The sequence below is a fragment of the Lonchura striata genome, chromosome Z, assembly GCF_046129695.1.
Source record: "Lonchura striata isolate bLonStr1 chromosome Z, bLonStr1.mat, whole genome shotgun sequence".
Classification (NCBI taxonomy): Eukaryota; Metazoa; Chordata; class Aves; order Passeriformes; family Estrildidae; genus Lonchura; species Lonchura striata.
This window is the reverse complement of record NC_134642.1, coordinates 4353680-4376542: the sequence shown is the minus strand read 5'-3', so window position 1 is coordinate 4376542 and position 22863 is coordinate 4353680. Positions and strand designations below refer to the sequence as shown.

At 41.3% G+C, this 22863-nt stretch overlaps 1 protein-coding gene across 1 annotated transcript; it reads left to right on the top strand.

Moving 5' to 3' along the window:
• Positions 1-2559: 2559 nt before the first annotated feature.
• Positions 2560-22576, top strand: PDE6B (phosphodiesterase 6B). Its single transcript, XM_021547978.3, has 22 exons — positions 2560-2970; positions 4763-4915; positions 5243-5332; positions 7133-7273; positions 8389-8463; positions 8555-8619; positions 9251-9317; positions 9462-9509; positions 9715-9864; positions 10849-10992; positions 11523-11588; positions 12136-12282; positions 14050-14157; positions 14972-15081; positions 16050-16137; positions 16690-16790; positions 18194-18301; positions 18997-19060; positions 19849-19923; positions 20800-20883; positions 21145-21301; positions 22381-22576. The coding sequence occupies exons 1-22, from the start codon at positions 2560-2562 to the stop codon at positions 22437-22439; spliced, it is 2511 nt and encodes an 836-aa protein (XP_021403653.1). The 3' UTR covers positions 22440-22576.
• Positions 22577-22863: the final 287 nt, after the last annotated feature.

Here is a 22863-nt window from a genome sequence, read left to right as displayed (position 1 = left end):
TCCTTGGTGCATTCTAGTCCTCTTGTCCTGAACAGAGCTGCATCAGTTTTAAGATGGTGCTCAAACACATTTACAGACACCTGACCGTGGCTTACTCACTGGCTTAATATTTTTACACCCATCAGTGGAAATATGGACATGTTCTACATCTGTTAAAGCCTCCACACATAATCCTATTCAAGAAATTATACATTTCATTAATGAGCCACTAAAACAAAGTATTCATCTTTCAAATACATTTGCCAACACCTTCTCACTATCTCATCTAAGCCCTCACTGTAAGACAAAAAATATCTATTGTGTTATTTCCTCACCAGACAAGAATTGTGACAGCCATTACTTTCCTTCTCTCCAGACACTTCTGACTCTGCCACAGAGGAAACTATGCTGTATTACACAGTTTGCTCTTGAAGAAGTCACACTGGCTGTTATTTGTCTCTTCTGGTTATGTAGATAAACGGGTTTGTTTCTGTATTTTCTTAGAAACCAAACTTTTAAAATTATCTATAGTAGAATTTTCCAGTTCTTTCTTTTTTTCCTGTTTTACTGAAAGGATCATTATACCTACTTTTTCTTAGACTTTCAAAATCTCAGAAAATCCTCCATTAGTTGTCAGAAAAAGTAATTAAGAGTTTAGAGGTTACTTTACACAACCCTCTAAAAACTTCATTTCTTCAGTACTTTTCTTGATATTCTTGCTCTTCCTTATATGACAAACAGAAAATATTCCTTGTTTTTCATGTTCCTAATTTAATCTCATGTCTGATTTTGAGTTTCCTGACTTTCAATTTTTACTTGCTCATGGTATTTTTATACACATCTTCAATAATTTCACCACACTTACACTTTTTCTGCCACTTTTCCTCTTGTTTATGATTAACAGGAACACATAATTTACAAAATTGCCTGTTTTTTCCAGTTTGAAACTTTAATTTCATGGTCTCCCTCACTTGAGATGTCTTCCACCTTCATTTTTCTGCTAGTTCTAGCTGTTGCCTCCAGTGAAAATCAAAGAAAATTGCCTCTTGCTCTTTCTGTCACCCTTTCTACACAGAAAACTGCTGCAACATGTGAAACTTTGCTGAACAGCCTCAACCTGAATCACTGCCATCCCTACTAAAATTCCCTGTTTCCACCAAGCCTTCTGCTTGGGACAATCCTCACAAAAAAAAGCTTCATGCACCCCATTCTGGAGGCCTGGAGCAGCCCCCGCCATGCCACACCTGAGAAGGTCCTTGTTCCTCTGCTGGAACATCACTGTGGAAGGCAGCGTGGCACATATCACCTCCTTCATGTGTTCTTGAGCAATAATCCTATTTTAATATCCTGGCTGAGAATTGCCACAACAAGCCACCTTCCTCCCAGGCATCCACATTTACATTTGGTCTGGATTTAAACACTTCTGGAAGAAGTGACAATATTCATAGACATGGGCAGGCTTGGCCCTTGGACCCCCCACTCCTTCAGTCTTGCTTATTTTCCAGCAGTGCAGTAGATGGGATTCACCCTTATTCTCCAGTAATGAAATCTCCTGTGCATTGTTTAATTCTTCTGAAGTGTAATGTCCTCTGCAGCACTTTGCCTCCCAGCATCACACTGACCCAAACCTGCTGTTTGCAGTGTTGTGGCTCCTGTTCCTCACATCCATCATTCTCCCCCTTTCTCCACTGATAGTGATGAGGGAAATATTTCTACCTTCCCAGTTTGCTTGGGGTTTGTTTGCTGTTTGTTTTTCATTTTGTCTGCAGGGCCTCCCACATTTCCTCAGAGTGCTTCAATTCAGCAACCCCAAACAGAAGATCTCCAGATTCCTTCCTATATGGATACCACTAAGAGGCATGTTTTCCTGTTGTGGCTCTTGCTAGCAAGAAACAAAGACCACAGACCTTGCCAATTCAGTTCAAACCCTGGACTAAAGCATTCAGGACTGGTGCTTCCCTTAGAGAACAACCCTTACAGGAGCCAAGCAATGGTACAGAGAGTCCTAAAAGAGTGGTGTCACTTCACTATTTATATTTTGTCCACTGGGTTATTTTGTGAAGAATGGACTTCCTACTATTGCTGGGAGCTGGGAGAGCAGAAATAATAAGATGGTCACCTTGTTAGCCAAGGATTAGGCCCAAGCAGTACATATTTAATTAGACTTTAAAGAGCTTATTTCAATGTTAGGAGATGCACTCCTTACCTGTTGCTGCTGCCTCAACAGAATCGTTTCAGTAAGTGTTCTGTTTATCAAGAGACAGGACAGTGTTTTTAGGCATTGTGAGTACCCAGTTTTTGTTTGCAGTTAGATTAAGAAGTGGAAAGTTGACTCAAAGCTCTTGTAGAGCTCATCTAATCTCTTTGGTTGAGAAGATCTGTCCTCCCACAGACTCACCTTCAGCATTATAAAGGAATACATCTTCCTGATGACAAGCTCTCTTTGCAGGGACACTTCAAACTTGGTTAATCCAGACGCAGCATCTTCTGTTACAAAATTTTAAGAGACACATGAGAAATTAGAGTGCTGCTTGCACATCTTTGGACTACTACTTACCCACGAGATCCAGGGCATTCACAATGAGCATTAGTGAAGACGACGTGGAAAAGTTTCTTGATGGCAACCCTGCTTTTGCCAAGCAGTATTTTGAGAAGAAACTAAAAACAGAGTCCTGGGATAACAATGAGAGTGAAATACTTTTTGAGTTGATCCAAGACATGCAAGAAAGCATCAACATGGAGAAAGTTGTTTTCAAGACCTTGAGAAGAATCAGGTCCCTTATTCACGCTGACCGCTGCAGTCTCTTCATGTACAGGCAGAGGAATGGCACTCCTGAACTGGCAACAAGGCTTTTTAACATCCAGGAGGGAAGTACTCTGGAGGAATGCCTGGTGGCCCCAGACTGCGAGATTGTCTATCCACTGGACATAGGCATTGTGGGACATGTTGCTCAGACCAAGAAAACCATGAACATCAAGGATGTCCGTGAGGTATGTTTGCCATTTTTGTATTATCTAGGTAGAAGAGAGGCTCACAGGGGTCAAGAGGCAGTGCTTGGTCAAAGCCCTTGTGGTGTAGTAGCTGTGTGTTTGAAATAAGTAACAAGTCTGAAAGTTCCTTCCCATCTCATCTGTGGGGTGAGGTGAAACTAAGCACATTTATTACACTAGATCTTAATGCCTGCAAACAGTGCACTGCTACACCTTGCCTGTCTAACTAAAAAAAAAAAAAAAATCACATCTAGTCCAGCAGAGGAGAGTGAAGTAGTCAGAGATCTGCACTGAATCCACGTGGAATTTTCCACACGGTTTTATATTCTATAAATAAATGGCAAAGACATAGAAGTTCTTTACAGTGAGTCCAAAGAGGGTTTTCCACGACAAAAGAACTTTGGAAATGTTTGCTGTGATGAAGGTTTAGCTAAGAGCATTTAGAGGCATGATTATCTAACAGAGGGAGTGGACCCCAGAGCAGGGACATTAACTGTAAGCTGTGTATCTTCATCAGAAGCAGACAATCTTAGACTAAAAAAACTCTTTCAGCAAAAATTGCTGTCTGCAATTTCAGGAGGGACCTGAGGGATTTTAATGTTTTATGTTTGTGCCTTCATGACAGTATTTACTCCCCGTACTTCTGGTTCAGTCATGTAAACCTGGATGGCAGGAATAACAATCTGCTTGTTCTAATAATAGGTATAAAACTAAAATCCATGTGACCCAAATATAGCATTTGGGATTACTCCATCTATTGTTTGCTAGTTACAAAGAGACCATCTGTTTATTCATTCATTTGTTGCTCAGTGCAGGCATATCTCAACCTTTCAGCAAATCTTCCTTGTTTTCCACAGAACACTGAAGACCATGTTTTGGTTCTGTAACCTGGGTTCTTTTTTGCTGGGCATATTGTTGGTGTTCGGGGAAGCATCAGAATGTGACTTAAATTTTAAAGTTTTTGGTTTCTGATTTTTCTCAAAATACAGGGGAGGATTTCAGATCTGTGAGATAAGTGCTGCACTCCAATTCTAGTGCTTTTAGACATTGCCATAATACCAGCCCTTTGAAGAAGACCCAGAGACTAAATGCTTGGTCTAGCCCATTTGGCAGAAAAGGCCAGCAAGGGGGAAGGTATGGGGAGAAGATTAATTAGGGAGTGATCATTCTTTCTGGTGCAGCCTTCTGAATATGATCAGAGTTGTGTGGCTTTTCCTAACACAAATAGAACGACTTAGAGATGCCGATTTATTCACTTGGAGAAGATCTTTGGTCAGCAAGACCATGCCTGCACTCTCCCATGGCAGGTGATGATGGTGTCAATAAGGCCCTGTGCAGGTGAAGTGATTGCCCATCTGCTTTCCCTGGACTATTCTTTCTCCAGTTTTTAAGATAAACTATGGGTAGATGCTGCAAGCTGACTACACACTTCATGGTAAAAGCAGCAGAAAAATGAGGGTGTGTGAACTTGCCAGTGACTGAACTGGTTTATACTCAGCTGCTATGCAGTGCATTGATCTGAGAATAACCAGTGGAGAGCCCCCTTGTTCTGAGAGAGTTTGACATGTAAAAGCTTATGATTGGCAAGGTCTTCACAGAAAGTTAAAAGCCTCTGCTCCTGATGTTAGCTTAATCATCTCTACATGGTCCAATTTTCTGCTAACTCATTTATTTTTCTCAGTAATTTTTAAGCAAAACTTTCTCTAGGCAGCTTACTTTAGTGGGATGTGCCTGGACTTGGTTTCAAGACACGTTGTGAAAAATGTTTATTTGTAAATTCTCTATTAAACAGTGTGCCCAGTTCAGCCCATTTGTTGATGAGCTCACCGATTACACTACAAAAAACATCCTTGCAACACCCATCTTGAATGGAAAAGACTTGGTTGCTGTCATTGTGGCTATAAATAAGCTGAATGGCCCACACTTCACCAGCTCTGATGAAACAGTAAGTGGTCAGTAGCTGAATTCCTATCAAAGAGCTTTTTTACTTTTGTCTTGTAACAGAGATCCTTTTACTCTAGTGATACCTGCTTTAGTGAAGCTCCACTGTTTCCCTTAAGAGCACTCACTCTCATAGAAGAGGCTTATAATGGGGATGTTTATCTCAGATCTCTCAGGGGAGGTACAGTGGGATAAGCCTCATATCATGACAGTGCAAAGCAAAGTGTTTATCTAGGGAAATAGCCTTGATGCTTGTAAAGCAGTGTTATGAAATACAGTACACATGTAGTTGCTTCTGCATTCAATTCAATCTCACAATTTGCCTTTTCAGCTTTTTCTGAAGTATCTGAATTTTGCATCCCTGAACTTGAAAATTTATCACTTGAGTTATCTTCACAACTGTGAGACTCGAAGAGGCCAGGTAAGCGTGAAAATGCAAATTGGGTATCTCAAAATCAAATTAATACATTCATCTTTAAAGAGTGAATCTGATCTTCTTCAGAGATTTGTCCCTGAAGAGCAGAAATAAAAGATGCCCACAACTGCTTTCAGATACTGCTTCTTTCCCAGAGTCCTTCATTACTCTGTCTTACTTCTGCTTTTGGCAAAACTGCAGGACCTGATGTGGTGGCACCAGTTTCAGCAGGACTGACCTCTAGGTGTTTTGTTGACTTGAGGCTGTGAAGCACTCTTGGATCATTTTATCATTTCAGACAGCAGCACCAAGAGATTTTCTGAAACACTTTAGAATGTGGTATTTTCCCCTTATCTGTTCATTAAAAGTGTTAGTGAATTTCCTCTTGGAGCCAGTAAAATTGCTGTCACACACATGTTTTATCGGCCTCCATCAGTAGAAAAGAACATATATTAGGGGTTTATTAGGATATTCTGGATTGAAATTCTGGCACCATACTTTCCCATTAGTTGGGTTACAGTAGGACTCTCAGATTTATTGGGATGGATGTGAATCCTTGGGATCACTTTGTGCAGCAGGCAGTAGTTGCCACTCAGGAGGACATGGAATTGCCTCTGTGCTTCATGGCAGCCACACTCTAATCTCCAATGGGATTGCCATGGAGAATAAATGCCTATCTTGGCAAAATGGATGCAGAATGAAAGTTTATTTTGGAGCTTTAGGATGGCACTTATACTTTCTAATGAATTTATTATGCTTTGCCTAATTTTTTAATTTATCAAAAACATGAATGATGGTCCAGCAATGATGAATAGTTAACTAAAGTAGAACTAGCAAAGGTTTTTTAGACTAATGCTTCCACGAGGAGTGGACCCAGGAGTCCTGTGTTCATGTATTGCTGCTGTCTGAGCAGGTCCCACACAAAGGGAGGAAAGCAAGAAGGAGATGCAGGACACACTGCTCAGTTGTCAAACCTCTGACTAATATATGTCTTTAGGGCTCTGTGAAAGTTAATATAGTTCATTGAGTTAGAATTTGAAGTACAGAAGTACAGAGCCAGCAAATGACATTCTCAAAAGTGGTCTAGGATTTTAATATTGCAAATCCCAACAGCAAAAGTCTTATTAGAATATAATAATTATATATATATATATATAATTTCTTGTTCAAAGCACAGGTCCAGTCTGCTTCAAGCTGCAGCTTCAGTTCTTCAGAAGCAGGGTCCTCCTATGTCCTGGGCTCAGAAAGCCAGACACACACCTAGGATTCAGGCACACATGCATTAACTAAGCTAAGCAAGAGTGTAGGTGACTTCCTTACCAATTCAGAGCATTATTTGTGTAACCTCTGCTTTTACAAATGAAAGAGGCTAATAGCAACAGCTTTCTTAAAGGTACATCTGTAGAATGTACCAGAAGAGGGAGGGAGGTATCATAGGCTGATGCACACACGAAACAGATGCTAAGACACTTTGAGGAAAGTGTTAACCCAGATATTTCAAACAGTAGCCTCTGGAATTTGCAATGCCATTGGTGTTAACTGGTTTTGGTTGTAAAATTTTACTAATGCATATAAAAGATAAGTGGGGACAGTTCTTTGCCTGACACTACTACTTTTTTTGTGCATATTGGTAACGTTTGACTCCTATGTAACACTGTGATGACCTGGCTCTTTCTCCCTAGTAATTCCCAGTGTGAAGAAGCAATGTAGGAACTTGTACTGCACTTCTGAGGAACTGTAACCCAACATTTGGGAAGTCCATCTCTTGGAGAAAGGCTGTGCTTACCTTTTGGTTTTATCCTGCAGGTGCTGCTGTGGTCAGCTAATAAGGTTTTTGAGGAGCTGACAGACATTGAGAGGCAGTTCCACAAGGCTTTTTACACGGTGAGGGCATACCTGAACTGTGACCGATACTCAGTCGGTCTCCTGGACATGACGAAGCAGAAGGTGAGAGCTCACATGTGCTGTGCATCTTCCTGCTGGCTGTTATCCACTGAGGGGTGGTGCATGCAGATAAGACTTACTGAGGCAGTAAAAGTGCAAGCTAACCCTCAGCCACTATTCCTACTTTGCTTGGCATTTTTTTACTGCGTAAAGATTGTGATAATTGGGTTAATGAAATCAGAAAGGGGAAGAACTTATCACTGAAATGGGACTGTTGGAGGCTGGGAAGACAGAGGAGGGGAAGGGGTGTCTGGCTTTGGCAAAGTCTGCAGCACAAACAAAACCTGACAAAGTCTGTGGGTATTGGAAGTATAGAGAAACACCTATGGAACCACCAGCTAACAACTTGTCTGGAGTGTCTCTGAGATCTGGAGAAATCTGAGGTTTCAATATTAATAGAGAAAAGAGGCCATATCACAAAGTGACTTGTGACAAACAACCACCCTCCTCAAGGACTCATTTGTGCTCACGATATCCAGGCTTTCAGATGAAATTTGGCTTTGTGAATACAATCTGGCAGAATTGAAGTTACCTCTGATTTGGTCTGATAGTTTGGCAAACTTTATGTGGGGGTTACACAGCATCCTTGCCAGTGGAGCCCTCTTAGTCCCATGGCCAGGCTGACTGTCTTGTTGACAGAGCTCTTGCAGCATATTGTCTTGTAAAGAAGTATATTAAAAGATCATTAGTGTAAGCTAAAGACACTTTGATCAACATTATAATGTAGCATTTAAAAAAAGAGCAAAAGAAGTATTTTTCTTCTTCAAATCTGGCAAGTTGTAGGTCAGGCAATAGCCACACTTTGGAGAGTTAAGAACACAAAAACATTGTCAGAGCTGTTTGCTCTGAGTACAGCCAGTGCTCACTGTTCACTGAATGAATCAGCACTCTGTGTACAGGCAGTATATGGTAATAATATGCAGCCATATAAAAGCACCTGGCATGCCCAGATTTGGATATCTGGGTATCATTCTGATGTCTAGTATTGAATTACTTTTATTATTTCATGCCTTGTTTACACAACACCAAAACCAGCATAGTAAAGCAATGGCTACACTGAAGCTTGAGACAGAATGCACTTTTCTACTCTAAACATTCTTTTTCAATTTTAAAACCAGGAGTTTTTTGACCTGTGGCCAGTCCTGCTGGGAGAAGTACCTCCCTACTCAGGACCTCGAACCCCGGATGGCAGGGTACGTGAAAACAAGATTTCTTTAACTTTCTCCTCTCTGGATGGATTGGCTCACCACTTATTTTAACATCGCTCTTTTTTTTCACTTGTAGGAAATAGTCTTTTACAAGGTCATTGATTACATATTACATGGAAAAGAAGACATTAAAGTCATCCCGTAAGTGCCCAGTCTCTGAATGTATGTACCGACACAGGGTGTAGCTAAAATCAAGGTTCTCCGTGTTTTAAAGACATCCATGTGGAGAAACATAAAGGACTGATAGAGGATTGAGAGTCAGAATGTAAGTTGGCACTTCAACTCACATTTCTGTGGGATAAAGATTTCCTCAAGGGCATTGGGATCCAAAATTCATTCAACCAGTGATGTTTTTCAGATGGAGAAGTGAGCTGCCTTGATTGTTTGCAGTTTTCTGCTGTCCTTGCCAGGCAGAGACATCACTCTCCTTTGTACCTTCCCTGTGTCAGTGGCTGAGCCTCACCCAGGATGTTCTCTGTGTTGAAGGTCTGAGACATGGCCTTCACTCCTAGGAATGAATTTTTATATATTGCAACCTGATATTTTATCAGTTATTTTATTTTGAATGCTTGAAGGGGAAAGTATTTACTTATGTGGAAAATTTTTTCTTGTGCACATGTATCCTTTGAGAAAGTAACAGAACCATTTATTGACTGGGGGTTCCAGGTCTAAACCTGGATTATACAATCAGCTGAACACACTTCAGCTCCATGATCTCTTTTTTCAGTAAATATAAACATTTAATTTCCCTTATACATTTTTCTTTTGTTAGAAATCCTACCCCGGATCACTGGGCACTAGTTACTGGACTGCCAGCCTATGTGGCTGAAAGTGGATTTGTAAGTACTTACCCTGGGGTTCCTCAAGTCTTTCTGAGATAAATAATACTAATTCTGCTTTCTCAGCAATTCAGTCCTTTGTTTTGGCAGTTAAACTTCTCATTGACCATATTGTAATAATTTTTCTTCTGTGTGATCCCCTAGATTTGCAACATTATGAATGCTGCTGCAGATGAGATGTTTAACTTTCAGGTATCGTGAAAACTTCCCATTCTAGCAAGGATGCAACTTTTTTTTTTTTTTTTTTCAGAAATGTAATGTAGAGTCAATATTATGTATATAAATACTTCTTTTGTGTGTAGTTTGAAGGTAAAACCAGAGTGCTCATGTATTTACATGACCATAATATTAAAACATTCTAAGTTCATGATGTCTTTCTGCTTGCTGTTGCTTCAAGGAAGGTCCTCTAGATGAATCAGGATGGACTATCAAAAATGTTCTCTCCATGCCAATAGTGAATAAAAGAGAAGAAATTGTTGGTGTTGTCACATTTTATAACAGAAAAGATGGGAAACCATTTGATGAACAGGATGAAACCCTAATGGAGGTATAGTTTCTTGATGGAAGAAATTCATATAGTTGAAGAGGTCACTATTGTTCCATGTACACTTGCAAAGCATCCCGAGTATTTTGCAGCTAAGTAGGTATCTTTGCTGCTTAGAGTGGTGTTATACATCAGCTCGAAAATTTTGAAAGCAACTGTTTGGAATACTTGAGGGAGTTTGGTATGAGAAACCCAGCTATGTTCTTGTGATTTTTTTTTCCAGCATTCTTGGACTGTACAGCTAGCCATGAGCAGCTACTGTACCTGTATTCACATACCTGCCAGCTGGTTCTCACTGGCTGAGCAAGTCCCACAAAAAAATGACATAGAAATTATCTATGTAGCTAGGATAAAAACGGAGGCCAGCTATTAAATTCACCAACAGTGGCTGTGATTAAAGACCTTGCTCCTTAGAAATGTTCCTATGCTAGTTTCAATGAAATGTAAGTATTTAGCTTTTGACACTTGTTATCAATCCGGACACTTCCTGAATCAGACTTTTCTTATCAAACAAAAAAGACCATAGATAAAAAAATCAGTTTGAATTGGCCACTGGACAGCAAACAAGCTGAAAGCAAGCACAGGATGTGAGTAAATACATGTGAAAGGTGATGAGACCACCCTGCTCTCCTTTGATGTGAGAGCTCCTGATCTGCTGTCACCATTGTGACAGAAAGCTTTCCACAGGTGTGGAGACACCTGCAGAAACACAGAATTAATTTTCTGTACTCTGACCAGGACAGAGGGTGCTTCAACCTCCACAGAATTGGTGCTCTCAAAGCCTGGGCAGATTCAGCAGCAGGGGAGCTGCTTTGCTGAGGAGCAAATCACAGTTGGGAGCAAAGATGTGGTTGCTCATTGCTAGAATTTTGGACAAAGTTGAGCTTGTGTTTCTTTAAAAATGTACCATACAGTGTTATATTTCTGTGTCTTTGAGGAGCAGATGTTATGGCTATTTCTCTGTTTCCTTCTCTTCCCCTTACCAAGTCCTTGACACAGTTCCTGGGTTGGTCTGTGCTCAACACAGACACATACGATAAGATGAACAAGTTGGAGAACCGTAAGGACATTGCTCAGGACATGGTGCTCTACCACGTGAAATGTGACAAGGATGAAATCCAGGAAATTCTGGTAATGCCTGACAATGTGGAGCTCACACCCATGACGTATGGCACAGACACAGCTCTCAATTTCACCGTGAGGGGTGGCAGCACCTGGCCCCAGTAACTGCACAGGGGCAGGACAAATCTTTCTTTTGGTTCTGTGATCTGCCCTCCCCCTTGGCACACTGCACCACTATGTTCTTTCTAACTTCCTCAACAAAGCCAGCCTTGGACATGCTACTCAGGGCAGGGCTGTAAGAGTGGAACAGAAACTGATTTATTCCTCAAAACTTCCTTTGTGCTGAGGATGGCAAGTTAGAGGAGCCAGCTGCGACACTGGCTCTAGGGGGACATTTGTAAGTGAGGGAAGCACAGAACAAAATGTAAGAGGGGGAGAGTGCTGCCAGGAAAAATATGTTGAAAGACAAAAAATTGAAGTAAGGTCCAGGAAAGAAGCACAATTTACATATGAGAGCTGCTCTAGATTGCCCCAAAATAGCCCAGTGAAAATTCCAGGGGGGTTCAGGTGTCTCATTAACACATTCATGCTTTTTGCAGCCAACACGAGAAAAGCTGGGGAAGGAGCCAAGTGAGTGTGACGAAGAGGAGCTGGCAAGCATCCTAGTAAGAACAATGCACTGCTGGAGAGAACAGCCCTGGCAAGCAAATATTGCCTGCATAGATGTAGGGAAGAGTTCCCAGTGTTGGCATGCTGTTAACCTGGAGAGGGTGGGAGCAAAGCATACCCTGCCCTCCTCTGCTGCCTGAGTTTGAGACTATCATTAGTACGTGTCAACACGTGCCTTCCACGGCTCCTGGGGAGTCTCTGCTCTCTGCCTTTTTATCTCAAGGGCTTCAAAGTCCATCTGGAAACACAGCAGCCACTTTGGCTTGTTTTTTCAGAGTAATTAAGGAGGACTGTAAGTCTTCCCCCATTTTGAGCCTTCAAACTATATAAAATCAAATGCTTAACAGGAAACAAACAATATTTCCTGCACAAAACTGCCTCCCAGTTCCTCCATTAATGAGATTATTATGAAAAGCTTCATTTCAGTCTATTTATGTGCTATATTCTAAAAGAAAAGCAGCATCAGACTGATAAATTTTTATTCAGCAAAGCCCAGGAATGACAAAAGCAGCACAGCAATAAACCTACCCGCCTCTCTTACAGAAAGAAGAACTCCCGGGGCCCACTAAGTTTGAAATCTATGAGTTCAGGTTCTCTGATTTTGACTGCACTGAGCTAGAGCTGGTGAAGTGTGGCATTCAGATGTACTACGAGCTTGGCGTGGTGAAAAAGTTCCAGATCCCACAGGAGGTATGAGCTGGCAAAAGCCAGGGTCTCCTGTCTTGGATGGACAGCAGACTCGCCACACTGCAGCTGGCACTGAGGTCCCTGTGCGTGCCCAGCACAGCTCACGGGGGCTTGCAGGGAGGGGGTCGTGTGTCCTGAGCCCCACTGAGGGCAGGGAACAGTCTCTCGTGTGGGGTTGGAGCATAATTTCTGCTGTCTTCTGCTCCTCACTGCCTGCCACACATGTGGGTTTGCCATGAGGTCTGTATGGATGAGTGGTGGACTCTGCAAAACGTTTCTTGCACGTTCTGTATCCAATGCCTCTCACAGCTGCAGTGTAAAAACACAGTTCCCAGACACAGCACAGGTAGGGAGTGCCTACCTGCCCGCCTGTTTCTTTTGCTTTGTACATAACCTGCATCTTTCAGCCAAGATATCCTGGAACACACTCTGGCAAGCCCCTTTGGTTTTTATCCCCATACAAACCCACACGTGGCTTCATTTGGCACAGCTGGCACCAACCTGTTGACAGGAATGGTGTGACCCTGTGGGGACAAGGAACCATATTTTTACCCCTATAGGAATATGTTAAATACTGGTTTGTTCTCCTGTAGCCCCTCTGATAGGGCCAAGGCTGACATATTCCCACAGCAAACTTTTTATTTCAGGTAAATTTGCCCTGCAGTCAGGAGACAGGGTTTGGGTAGGCACTGTGTAACAACCTTCTCCTGTTCAGTGAATTAAGGGGCAAATGGCACGTAGTGACACATGGGCTCACACCCCAAGCTCTGACTTGTGAACTCATGCCTTTTGCAGTTCAAAACCTTATAGGAAATGGGTGTTTCAGCAGCTCTGCTGCTCCCAAAGGGATTTCTCTGCACATCATGTGAAGTCGATTTCCATCTAGTGGGATCTGGGGGTGACTGCAGGAAGAGTTTCCACCCTGGAAAGGCTGGATGGCAATTGGGAGGGAGTTAAATGGGAATTACCTTTGTGCTTCTTACACCTTTGTGCTTCTTACAGGCAGAATGTTAGTATCAAAAATATTAAATATATCTACTCCGGAACAACTAACCCCTGGAACAGTTGTCAAAAGCAGTGATTCTTATAATTGAGATTTTGAGAAATGAACACTCATTAATAAATAATCGGCTCTTTAATGAGAAAACTGCATAGCTACAAGTGGGAGTATACATGGAGAAGCAGACTGCAGAGGAAAAAACAGTTTTCTATTTAATGCCCTATATTGTAGTTCTTTAGATGATATAAATTTCATTCACCTCTACATCTATGGATCCATATCTCTTGTAGAGAGACATGAGTATTAATAAATCACAAGAGAAAGGGATAGATCTTATAAGTGACAACGTAAATAAACAGAGCAGAAAAAGTCAATAAATTCACGAACAGTAAGATGAAATCACTTTTCCTTCAGACACTGCTGATTCTTGTTTAGTCTAGAGGCATCTCTGTGATTTTGTATTTTTTACCCAAAAAAAAAAAAAAAAAAAAAAAAAGGAAAAAAGAAAGAGAGAGAGAGAGAGAGAGAGCGAGCTATGTTAGAAAACAGCTATAAGCTATATTTCAGTATCCACTTTTGTTCTCTACTAGGCTTTACTCTATCAGCATTGTCAGGGCAGCTGATGATATTGCAAATTCCAATCCCTTTCTGGGCCTGTCTCTGCAGAGCTGGTTTGAGCCTCATCCGTGGTTTCTGCACATGACCCTTATTGCAAGATGAACCGGCAGCAGCTTCATCAACCACAGTAACATGCTCTTCCCCCCTGGCAGGTCCTGGTAAGGTTTGTGTACTCTGTCAGCAAAGGATACCGGAAGATAACTTACCACAACTGGCGTCACGGCTTCAACGTGGCACAGACCATGTTCACACTGCTGATGGTAAGGCAGCACCACCCCAGCTAATTCTGTGGCACAGCTTTTTTACAGCAGGTCTCCTGTCACACCTGAGAAATATGGAGGGCTCCCTTTGAACCCTGGTGTAGGAAAAGGTTTTGTAACTCCTAGCACAAGTCCTGCAAAACTAGATCTCCATTTGCCTGAAGGGACAGTCATTGAATTACACATGAAGAAAGCTTTGGTCAATACTGGCCAATAAATTGAGAGCATGAATTCTCATCGAGACGGATGTGTATGGTGTTGAATAGATTCCAGATTAAATCCTTCTGCAAAGTGGAGGAGAGAGGCTACAGGACTTCTGTTCTTCCAGTAGATTCTGACAGTAAGAGGCAGACAGAAGTCATCTGGCTGGGATGGACACAAAACCGTGCTTTCCATTTCCATCCAGAACAGACACAGGTGTGGACAATCTTTTGGGTGATTCAGCTTGACAACCACATTGCCCAGAAAGACACAGAGACTTTTCACAGAGTATTTTGTGTCCAGTGACTGTGAGGGTTGTTTATGACAGCCTGGGTGAATCCTAGGGCCGAGGCTTCTATAGCAGTGGGTAGCCAACCCTGCAAGTGTGCATCAAACATATAAATACTACAGATGCACATGTCTGGATCTGAAATATTTTGTTCCTAGCTGATTCCCTGTTTTAACCTAAGTCAACTGTGTGCTGCATTTCAGTTCACATATATTTTCAGTCTCCTGGACTGTCCCAGGACATCCCCAGCACAGAACAGTCACCACACAGTACTTTTTCCTGTCAGAAATGTTAACATATGGCATATAAATTCTTTCCCTCCAGACTGGCAAACTGAAGCGTTACTACACCGACCTCGAAGCCCTTGCAATGGTAACTGCAGCTCTGTGCCATGATATTGACCACAGGGGAACCAACAACCTCTACCAAATGAAGTAAGCATTTTATTACCACTTCAAACCATTTTCTCTTGGAGTGGAATTAGGTTGTGATCACACCAAACTCCAGTACAGCTATATTTAACACACAAGGGTGACAACCTTCTTTTACAAGTTGCCTTGCTTTTCAACTTGCTGCAGTGTTTGGTCTTATGCTTTGGCCAGTGGGGACAATTTGCTGTGCTCTCTGGGGCTTTTTTTACCTCCTAGCAAACCTCCCTTAGTTAAAGCAGAAGTCCATATCACAGTGTGAAACAGGTGCAGAGCAGGCACTCAGTATCTGAGCATCACAGGAGACTTAGGATGTCTACAGAATCATCCTGGACATTGGATGATGATTTTTTGCTGCACCTATGGAGAAAGCACCATGCTTTGCATTGACCTCACTACCTACAGAAACAAAGCACCTATGAGGATGTTGCTCTCAGTTGGTAGTCATTAGCTACAGATAAACAATTGCATCATTTCATTGCCTAGTCAAGGCTCTGTTACTTTAAATGTAAAGTAGTCAGATCCCAGCTCTTCTGCAGTGCTTGCTGTCTATAAATTCTTATATATCCTGGAGCTTTGGAAAAATGTTAAATAAAGTTGGCTTGTGGGCCTTGGTTTTCAGTAACGTGTCCAAGGATTGCAGGTTTTTTGTTCCAATTACTAGATATCAACATGTAGTTATTCAGCAATTAAACAAACTTACTAAGTTGAGTAATTACAATGCAGTCATAAACAGTATTTGGAGTGAAATTTGTAGTTGGAAGACTATTTTACACACTGTCTAAAGAGTTATAAGCAATGTCACAAGAGCCTTTTATTAGACTGAAATCATTACTTATTAAAAAGTTTTACTCATAAGCCTTTTTCAAAAACTGGAATTTATACGTGTGACAGAAATGAAATACAAAATTAGACACTTCTTGTAATTTTTAAGTGCTGTGCTAATGTCTTCAATTTTTCCTTTATACAAACAGATCTCAAAATCCTTTAGCTAAACTTCATGGATCCTCTATTTTAGAAAGACATCACCTGGAATTTGGAAAATTCTTGCTCTCTGAGGAGGTTGGTAACAAACTGTAGTATAGAAGCATGAATAATTTCCTTTCAGGGAAGTTCTTCATTAAAAACACGGTTGTCAGCACAAGACTTTTCTCTGGCTTGGATGCAAGAACTGCAGCTGCCTCATTTCCAAAGGACTCTGTGCTCACCCAGGACCAAGTCACATAAGCTTCCTAAATGCATGTATTGGTTTCTTCAGAAGCCACATTTTTATCCTTGTAGGAATATGTTAAATACAGAGTTGTTCTCCTGTAGCCCCTCTGATAGGGCCAAGGCTGACATATTCCCAGAGCAAACTTTTTATTTCAGGTAAATTTGCCCTGCAGTCAGGAGACAGGGTTTGGGTGGGCACTGTGTAACAACCTTCCCCTGTTCAGTGAATTAAGGGGGAAATGGCACGTAGTGACACATGGGCTCATGCCCCTTGCACATGAGAGGAGCAAGCTGAGCTATTGAAAGAAAAAAGTGAGCACATTTGGGAAAGGGAGGTGGTCAGGAACTCATGACAGCACAAAGAGCTTGGATTTTTTCAATGCCCTGTCCTTTGTTTTTCAGTCACTGAATATATGTCAGAACCTCAACCGCAGGCAGCATGAGCATGTGATTCACCTGATGGAAATTGCCATTATAGCAACAGACCTGGCACTCTACTTCAAGTAAGTCAGTCATGCACACCGTGTGTGAAAGGCAGGAAAGGCCACGTGTGATGCTTTTACAAAAGGCCAAGTGTGATGTTTTGCTCTGAAAGCCCCCACCAGGGCAGCAGTTCTCTTCACAGACACTGGCTCTAGGAGGCTGCCTTTAATACTTAGCTCAGACTTGGTGCGAGAATTCAAATAATTCAAAATTATTTTGAACTTCCACTCAATTTAATAATATGCATTACTTTTTAACCCTCTATTGCCAACAAGGCAGGGCTATGTGAACCACTGTGGGAAGAAATGTCAGGATTTGGTTTGGTTTGGTTTGGTTTTATTTACCTAGCATTTTAGATCTGAAAATATTCGTAAAAGGCAAGTGGACTGGCCAGGACTATATTAACTTCTCTGTGAGAGCACAATGACACAAGAGACAAGTAGTTCATTGTAGGTGAATGTTCAACTCATAGTCTGTTCCACACACAAGGGCCAAAAAAGCCAAAATCTTGCAGCAGCACCTGCTTTCTGGGACATGAGGCTGAAACTCAATGACATATAACTTCCTAATTAGCAAGGAGCTTTCAAAATATGCCTCCAAAATACTGCGTCAAGACCAGAGACTGCTTCTGTGTTTTGCACTGCAGTATAATTATAAAAACTTTAAACAGTCCAAAAAAGAGGAATTTGAGGGAGGTTGGAATACCCAGAACACTCTGGAGATACAATATCTATATGGCACCATCTATCTATATACCACCACTTCCTCACCAGTTGGGAACAAACTGGTCCTTGCCCTCCTTGGTCCATGAACTGCAAACAAAGGCTTGGCTGAGCTAAGACACAGGATTATTGATGATAGAACACATACACAAGTCACTGTGATATGGCCTAACTCTTCTCTCTGCTAATACTGAAACCTCAGATTTCTCCAGATCTCATGCCACTTCAAACAACGGTGTATCGTGTATAAACCATTCACCAGAATTCCCAATATACATTTAGATTATATAAATAAGATTAAAAATACCTGACTAAGTATATAAAGCCAGGTAGCTTTAAAAATACTCTAGCTAGCTCTAGGTTTCTGCAGTTTGCTTAACATTTAAGGAAAAAATATTTCTTGAACTGCATACAGAGGTGTAAGCATTTCTCAGCTGACATAAGCTGCAGTAGCTTGTGCTTTCAAGGACCTGCTCACATCTCACCACTGTACTAATTCTTGATGCATTTACAATAGTTGGGGAAGCAGATCATGGTGCTTGGTTTTGTTGGAACACCAGTGTCAGGACTGCAACTACTGGAAACCATTCTGGCAGAGTTACCAATACCAAGGTTGTCCAGCTGTTTTTGACATATTTGTTTCCTTGTTTCATAGATTTTTTTCTTTTTTTAACCTTTTTTTTTTTCACCGCCCCCCAAAGGAAGCGAACAATGTTTCAAAAGATCGTTGATGAGTCTAAGACATACGACAGTGCGACTGCCTGGACTGAGTACCTGTCTCTGGAGACAACAAAAAAAGAGGTTGTCATGTGAGTAATTGGCTCTGGGGAGAGGTTAGTGATGTGCTCACCTTGTGAGAGCTCCAGGATGTGCTTTGTGCTGCAAAGTCAGCAAATGATACATTACTGGCCACAAGATTTGATCTTCAGGGAATCAGGGAAAAAAAAAACTCAGGGTAAAAAAAGTGCTTCTTCATCCAAGTAAGTGTCCTGTTAATCATGTACTCCCAAGGAGAAGCAGGATACCTTCTGTCATATGCTCCTACCAGATCACCCTGTAGGCCACAAGCAGGGACATCCAATCCATTAGCTGTTGTTCCCAGTGGCAACCAACCTGAGTTGCACAATGATGCTGCTGTGGCCAGAGAGAAACTTTGCAGGATGCCCTGTGCTGGTGATGAAGTGCTCTCCCCACCTCACTGCAGACTGCTCTGCTACACACCTGTGGGGGAGCCAAAGGTGTTACTCCAAAGTCAAGGAGTTCAGCCCAGCAATCAGTAAAGCAGCAAACATCTTAGTACCAGAAGCAAGTATTTCCCCATCATAATTCCATTTTAATCCACAGAGCAGCCTTTAGTCTGTGTCTCAGTTGCAAGTCCCAAGGCTGTTACAGCAACACATCTCTCAATTCAGAAGGGGCCATGGGATACTGACACAGTACTGGGGTATGAGGGTCCTGAGACAGAAAAAATAGGGAAAAAATTTAATTTCTTTCCTGTTTTTAGGGCCATGATGATGACTGCCTGTGACTTGTCAGCTATCACAAAGCCTTGGGAAGTCCAGAGTAAGGTCAGGTGCTTGATATCCTGATGGATTTCTGTAGCTTATACTTCAAAGTTGTAATTGTGAGCTCTATACAAAATTCATGTCTACAAAAAAAACAAAAACAAAAACAAAAACAAAAACAAAAACAAAAACAAAAACACAACAAAAAAACCCAAACAAAACAACAACAACAACAAAAAACCAACAACAACAAAAAAACACTGAACAAAACAAACCCCTCAGTTACATAGATGTTTAGGTCACTGTGAGATTTTTTACATGTAATGTATGCATTGGCTTTATTATAGCAATACCTTCCTGCAGTTTGCTCAGTTGTTTTATTTCCTTTACTGAAACAGTAAAGGGAAAGTTTTCCTGTAAGTACAGTTTTCCTGAACTGTACTTGAGCAATTGCTAAATAATAAATTATCAAATTTAAAGAAGAGTAAAATAAAATCTACCTTCCTGTTCAGCATGAAGCAAGGACAACAGAAAAAAAAAAAAACAACATAAAATAGACACCCAAAAGGTGACCAGTAGGCAAATTCTCAAGGGGAATAGACTGGAATATTTCTCAATAGATGAGCAGTGGCCAAATAAGATCCAGTGAAATACAACTGTTGAGCTGTCATTAGACAGCTGAAATCCTACTGCCACAGCTGCCCCTCCCAGGAGAAGTGAGGCTATGGTTGGGCAAAAGAAACAGAAGGATAAGAATTGTGAGATTTGCTTCAGAATGGAGACGTGAAGCGCATCAAGTTATGGGGCTAAAGTTGGTGCTAACTTCTCTTTTTCCCTCTGTGTCAATGTAGGTAGCTCTACTGGTAGCAGCTGAGTTCTGGGAGCAAGGAGATTTGGAAATAAGCGTCCTTCAGCAGCAGCCCATTGTAAGCATCATGCAAGAACCAGGCAGTTCAGTTCAGACAGAAGTCTCAGCAGAGACTACCAGCAGTGCTGCCCTGAGTGCTCTGTGTCTGCCTAAAATCACAGTGCTTGCCAAAATCCTTTAGAAAAATAAGTTCTGAGATAGTGAAGAGCATCCCTGCCTCTTGTCCAGCTGTCCATATAGTTAGATGGGTTCAGTGGCTGTGAACCATCAAGGGGTGATTCACCCTGGAGATTTTGTGCAGGTCCCTTACAGAAAAAAATGAAAAACTAAATAGATAAATCACAGAAGAAAGAGGAGCTTCTAATAAAGAGAAAAACTGCAAACATAGACTTCACAGAGTCAAGAAATTATCGGTAAATGGAAGGGCATTTCTAACATTTTTTTAATAGATAAATTTGACATTGAAAGAGGCAAGAGTAATTCCTTTAAGTGTCCTCCACCTGTGTAGTTTGGAGATTTTTAAAGTAGACTATCATGCACTCCCTCTACCCACAGTGTCACTACAAATTATATAGTAATCAACAAGATCTTGTAAAAATATTATCTTTTCTTCAGTCATGTTTTAGACAATGTAAAACCTCTTCAACAATTTACACCATGAACCTTTCCTAGTAGATGTCTGAGAGGCACAAGGGAAAAACTTCTTCTCCTCCCCACATATGGACACTTGAAATACTGTCTAGAATTTCTGCTAAAATGGCAATGGAAATGAACCCTCTTCACTCCTATGAAGCTGAGGAAGAGGGCTGTGATGGACAGTCTTTAGGACAGCATGACAGAACTGACACAACAAGGAAGTTTTGGGGAGAAAACAGAGGCGTGTTTTTCAATTAAGTGTTCTCACAAATCATGGTGAATTTGTGTCCTCCCACAGCCGATGATGGACAGAAGGAAAGCTGCTGAGCTTCCAAAGCTTCAAGTGGGTTTCATTGACTTTGTGTGTACATTTGTCTATAAGGTAAGCAAAGTGCACCCTAACACACCCCACCCTTATCAACAGGGGTTCAAATCCCAGATGACTGAGTCCTGGTGTAGCAGCACCACTCCTGGGGAGAGGGACAGGTAGACAAATGAAAATCTGCCCTTTTCTGGGGCATTGCAACAAGTTGCCTCTTTCTGCCATTGATGACTTCTGCAAAGCAGAAAGGGTCTGTCCTGGGGTATGATGTACAAGCATTCCCTCTGCACTGCATTGTACTAAGAGGTGTGTTTTGATTAGGAATTTTCCCGCTTCCATGAGGAAATTCAGCCTATGCTTGATGGGCTGCTGAACAACAGAAATGAGTGGAAGACCCGTGCTGATGAGTATGATGCAAAAATTAAAGCTCTGGAGGAAGAGAAGAAAAAAGAGGAAGAGAGAATGGCTGCAAAAAGAGGTCAGAAAAAGTAATTAGCTTTTCTTTCCTAACTGAAAAATGTGCTTATGGACACCCTCACAGATTACAGCAAGGTTTTCTGACACAGCAGAGTAAGATTGGCTCCACTGGCAAGGCTGAAGGCACCTTGCCTTCAAACATTACATCACGATAGGTTGTCCAGAAGGCCACCAATTTAAAATCCCAAACACTATTATCTGAGAAACTAGTGAGAACACGTTCAGCATGAATTGCCATGCAGCTGGGGAAAGCAGAATGTCATGTGCTGTCCCTGGAAAACAGCAGGTAAACAACACTTTGGCTGATCTGCTGTCTCACAGGTCATGAAGCAGAAGCTAAGTTAAAGCAAGGTCCCAAAGTCCTAGGAGAACATTTAAGAAATAATGGTTCATTGCATTTAGGTACTACCTATAAGTATGCAGTAGTGGCAATAACCAGTAGCAATTTATTTTGGTTAAATACTGTTTTCTTCTTCCATGGGCCCAGCCTGGGTAATATTGAAAACCATCAGCAGTAGTGGGTACTGTTTGAAAATTTTTCTGATAGCCTGAGGATTTTGTTGACTCTCAAAAGGGCAGAAGTTTCTCCTGGCCTCTCCTAAATATCTGATCAAATACTTGCCATGACTGTGTGCCTGCACTCCACAGAGACTGTATCTGAACTCTTCTTTTGTTCTAAACTGGACCAAAATTCCAACAGCCCATGGCGTGGACATTGCTCAAATGACACAGTTTAGAAATTATTAGAGCTGTCTAAATGTTTTATCTCAGTTTGATTCACAGTAGTTAACATAAAATATCAAAAGCAAGTGTTTGAACTATGATCTAGAAAATCTCTAAAAAATTATTTACTGAATAAGTAACTGATACTCAAGCAAGGAAAATTTCCACTAAATCTACAATACTCTTTCCAAGCAGCCTTACAAGTACAATTACTTTGCACAGCAGACAGCTTTATATAGGGTGCTATAGGTATGACCTAAGCTGATCATTGGATAAAAGTTCTAAAAAACTCCTGCAATGACTGAGAAGGAAATTTATGACTGTGTGTCTAATTCTATGTTTCTTTTTACATGACAGGTGAAATAACCTGTAATGGAGGAACAGCTCCAGCTTCCAGAACCTGTAGCATACTTTAAACCTATTCTCACTGAAATATATGCCACACAAAATGAGAATACCCACATAAAAACAACAAACAACAATAACAACAAACAAAAACTCAAACAAAAACATACCCTAAACAAACAAACAACTTCCCCCCCAAAACACACAAACAAAAAAACTAAAAAAAAAACTAAAAAAAAAAAAAATTCATAATGGTGTACAAATACATTCCTGATTGGACTCTTCTGATAATTTATTAGGCTTGTGACCAACCAGGGAAGGGCTAGATCTTGTTTGCCTTAATTGCATCTCTTCCTGATGGTAGGGAGCCAGTTCTGTCCTGTCTCCTGTCCTCCATTTAATGCACCTGATGTCAGATGGCACGTGACAAGTCAGAACAACATTTGGCCCAATAAATCAGGTTGCAAGATTATGGAAGAGTATTTTTCCTGCACT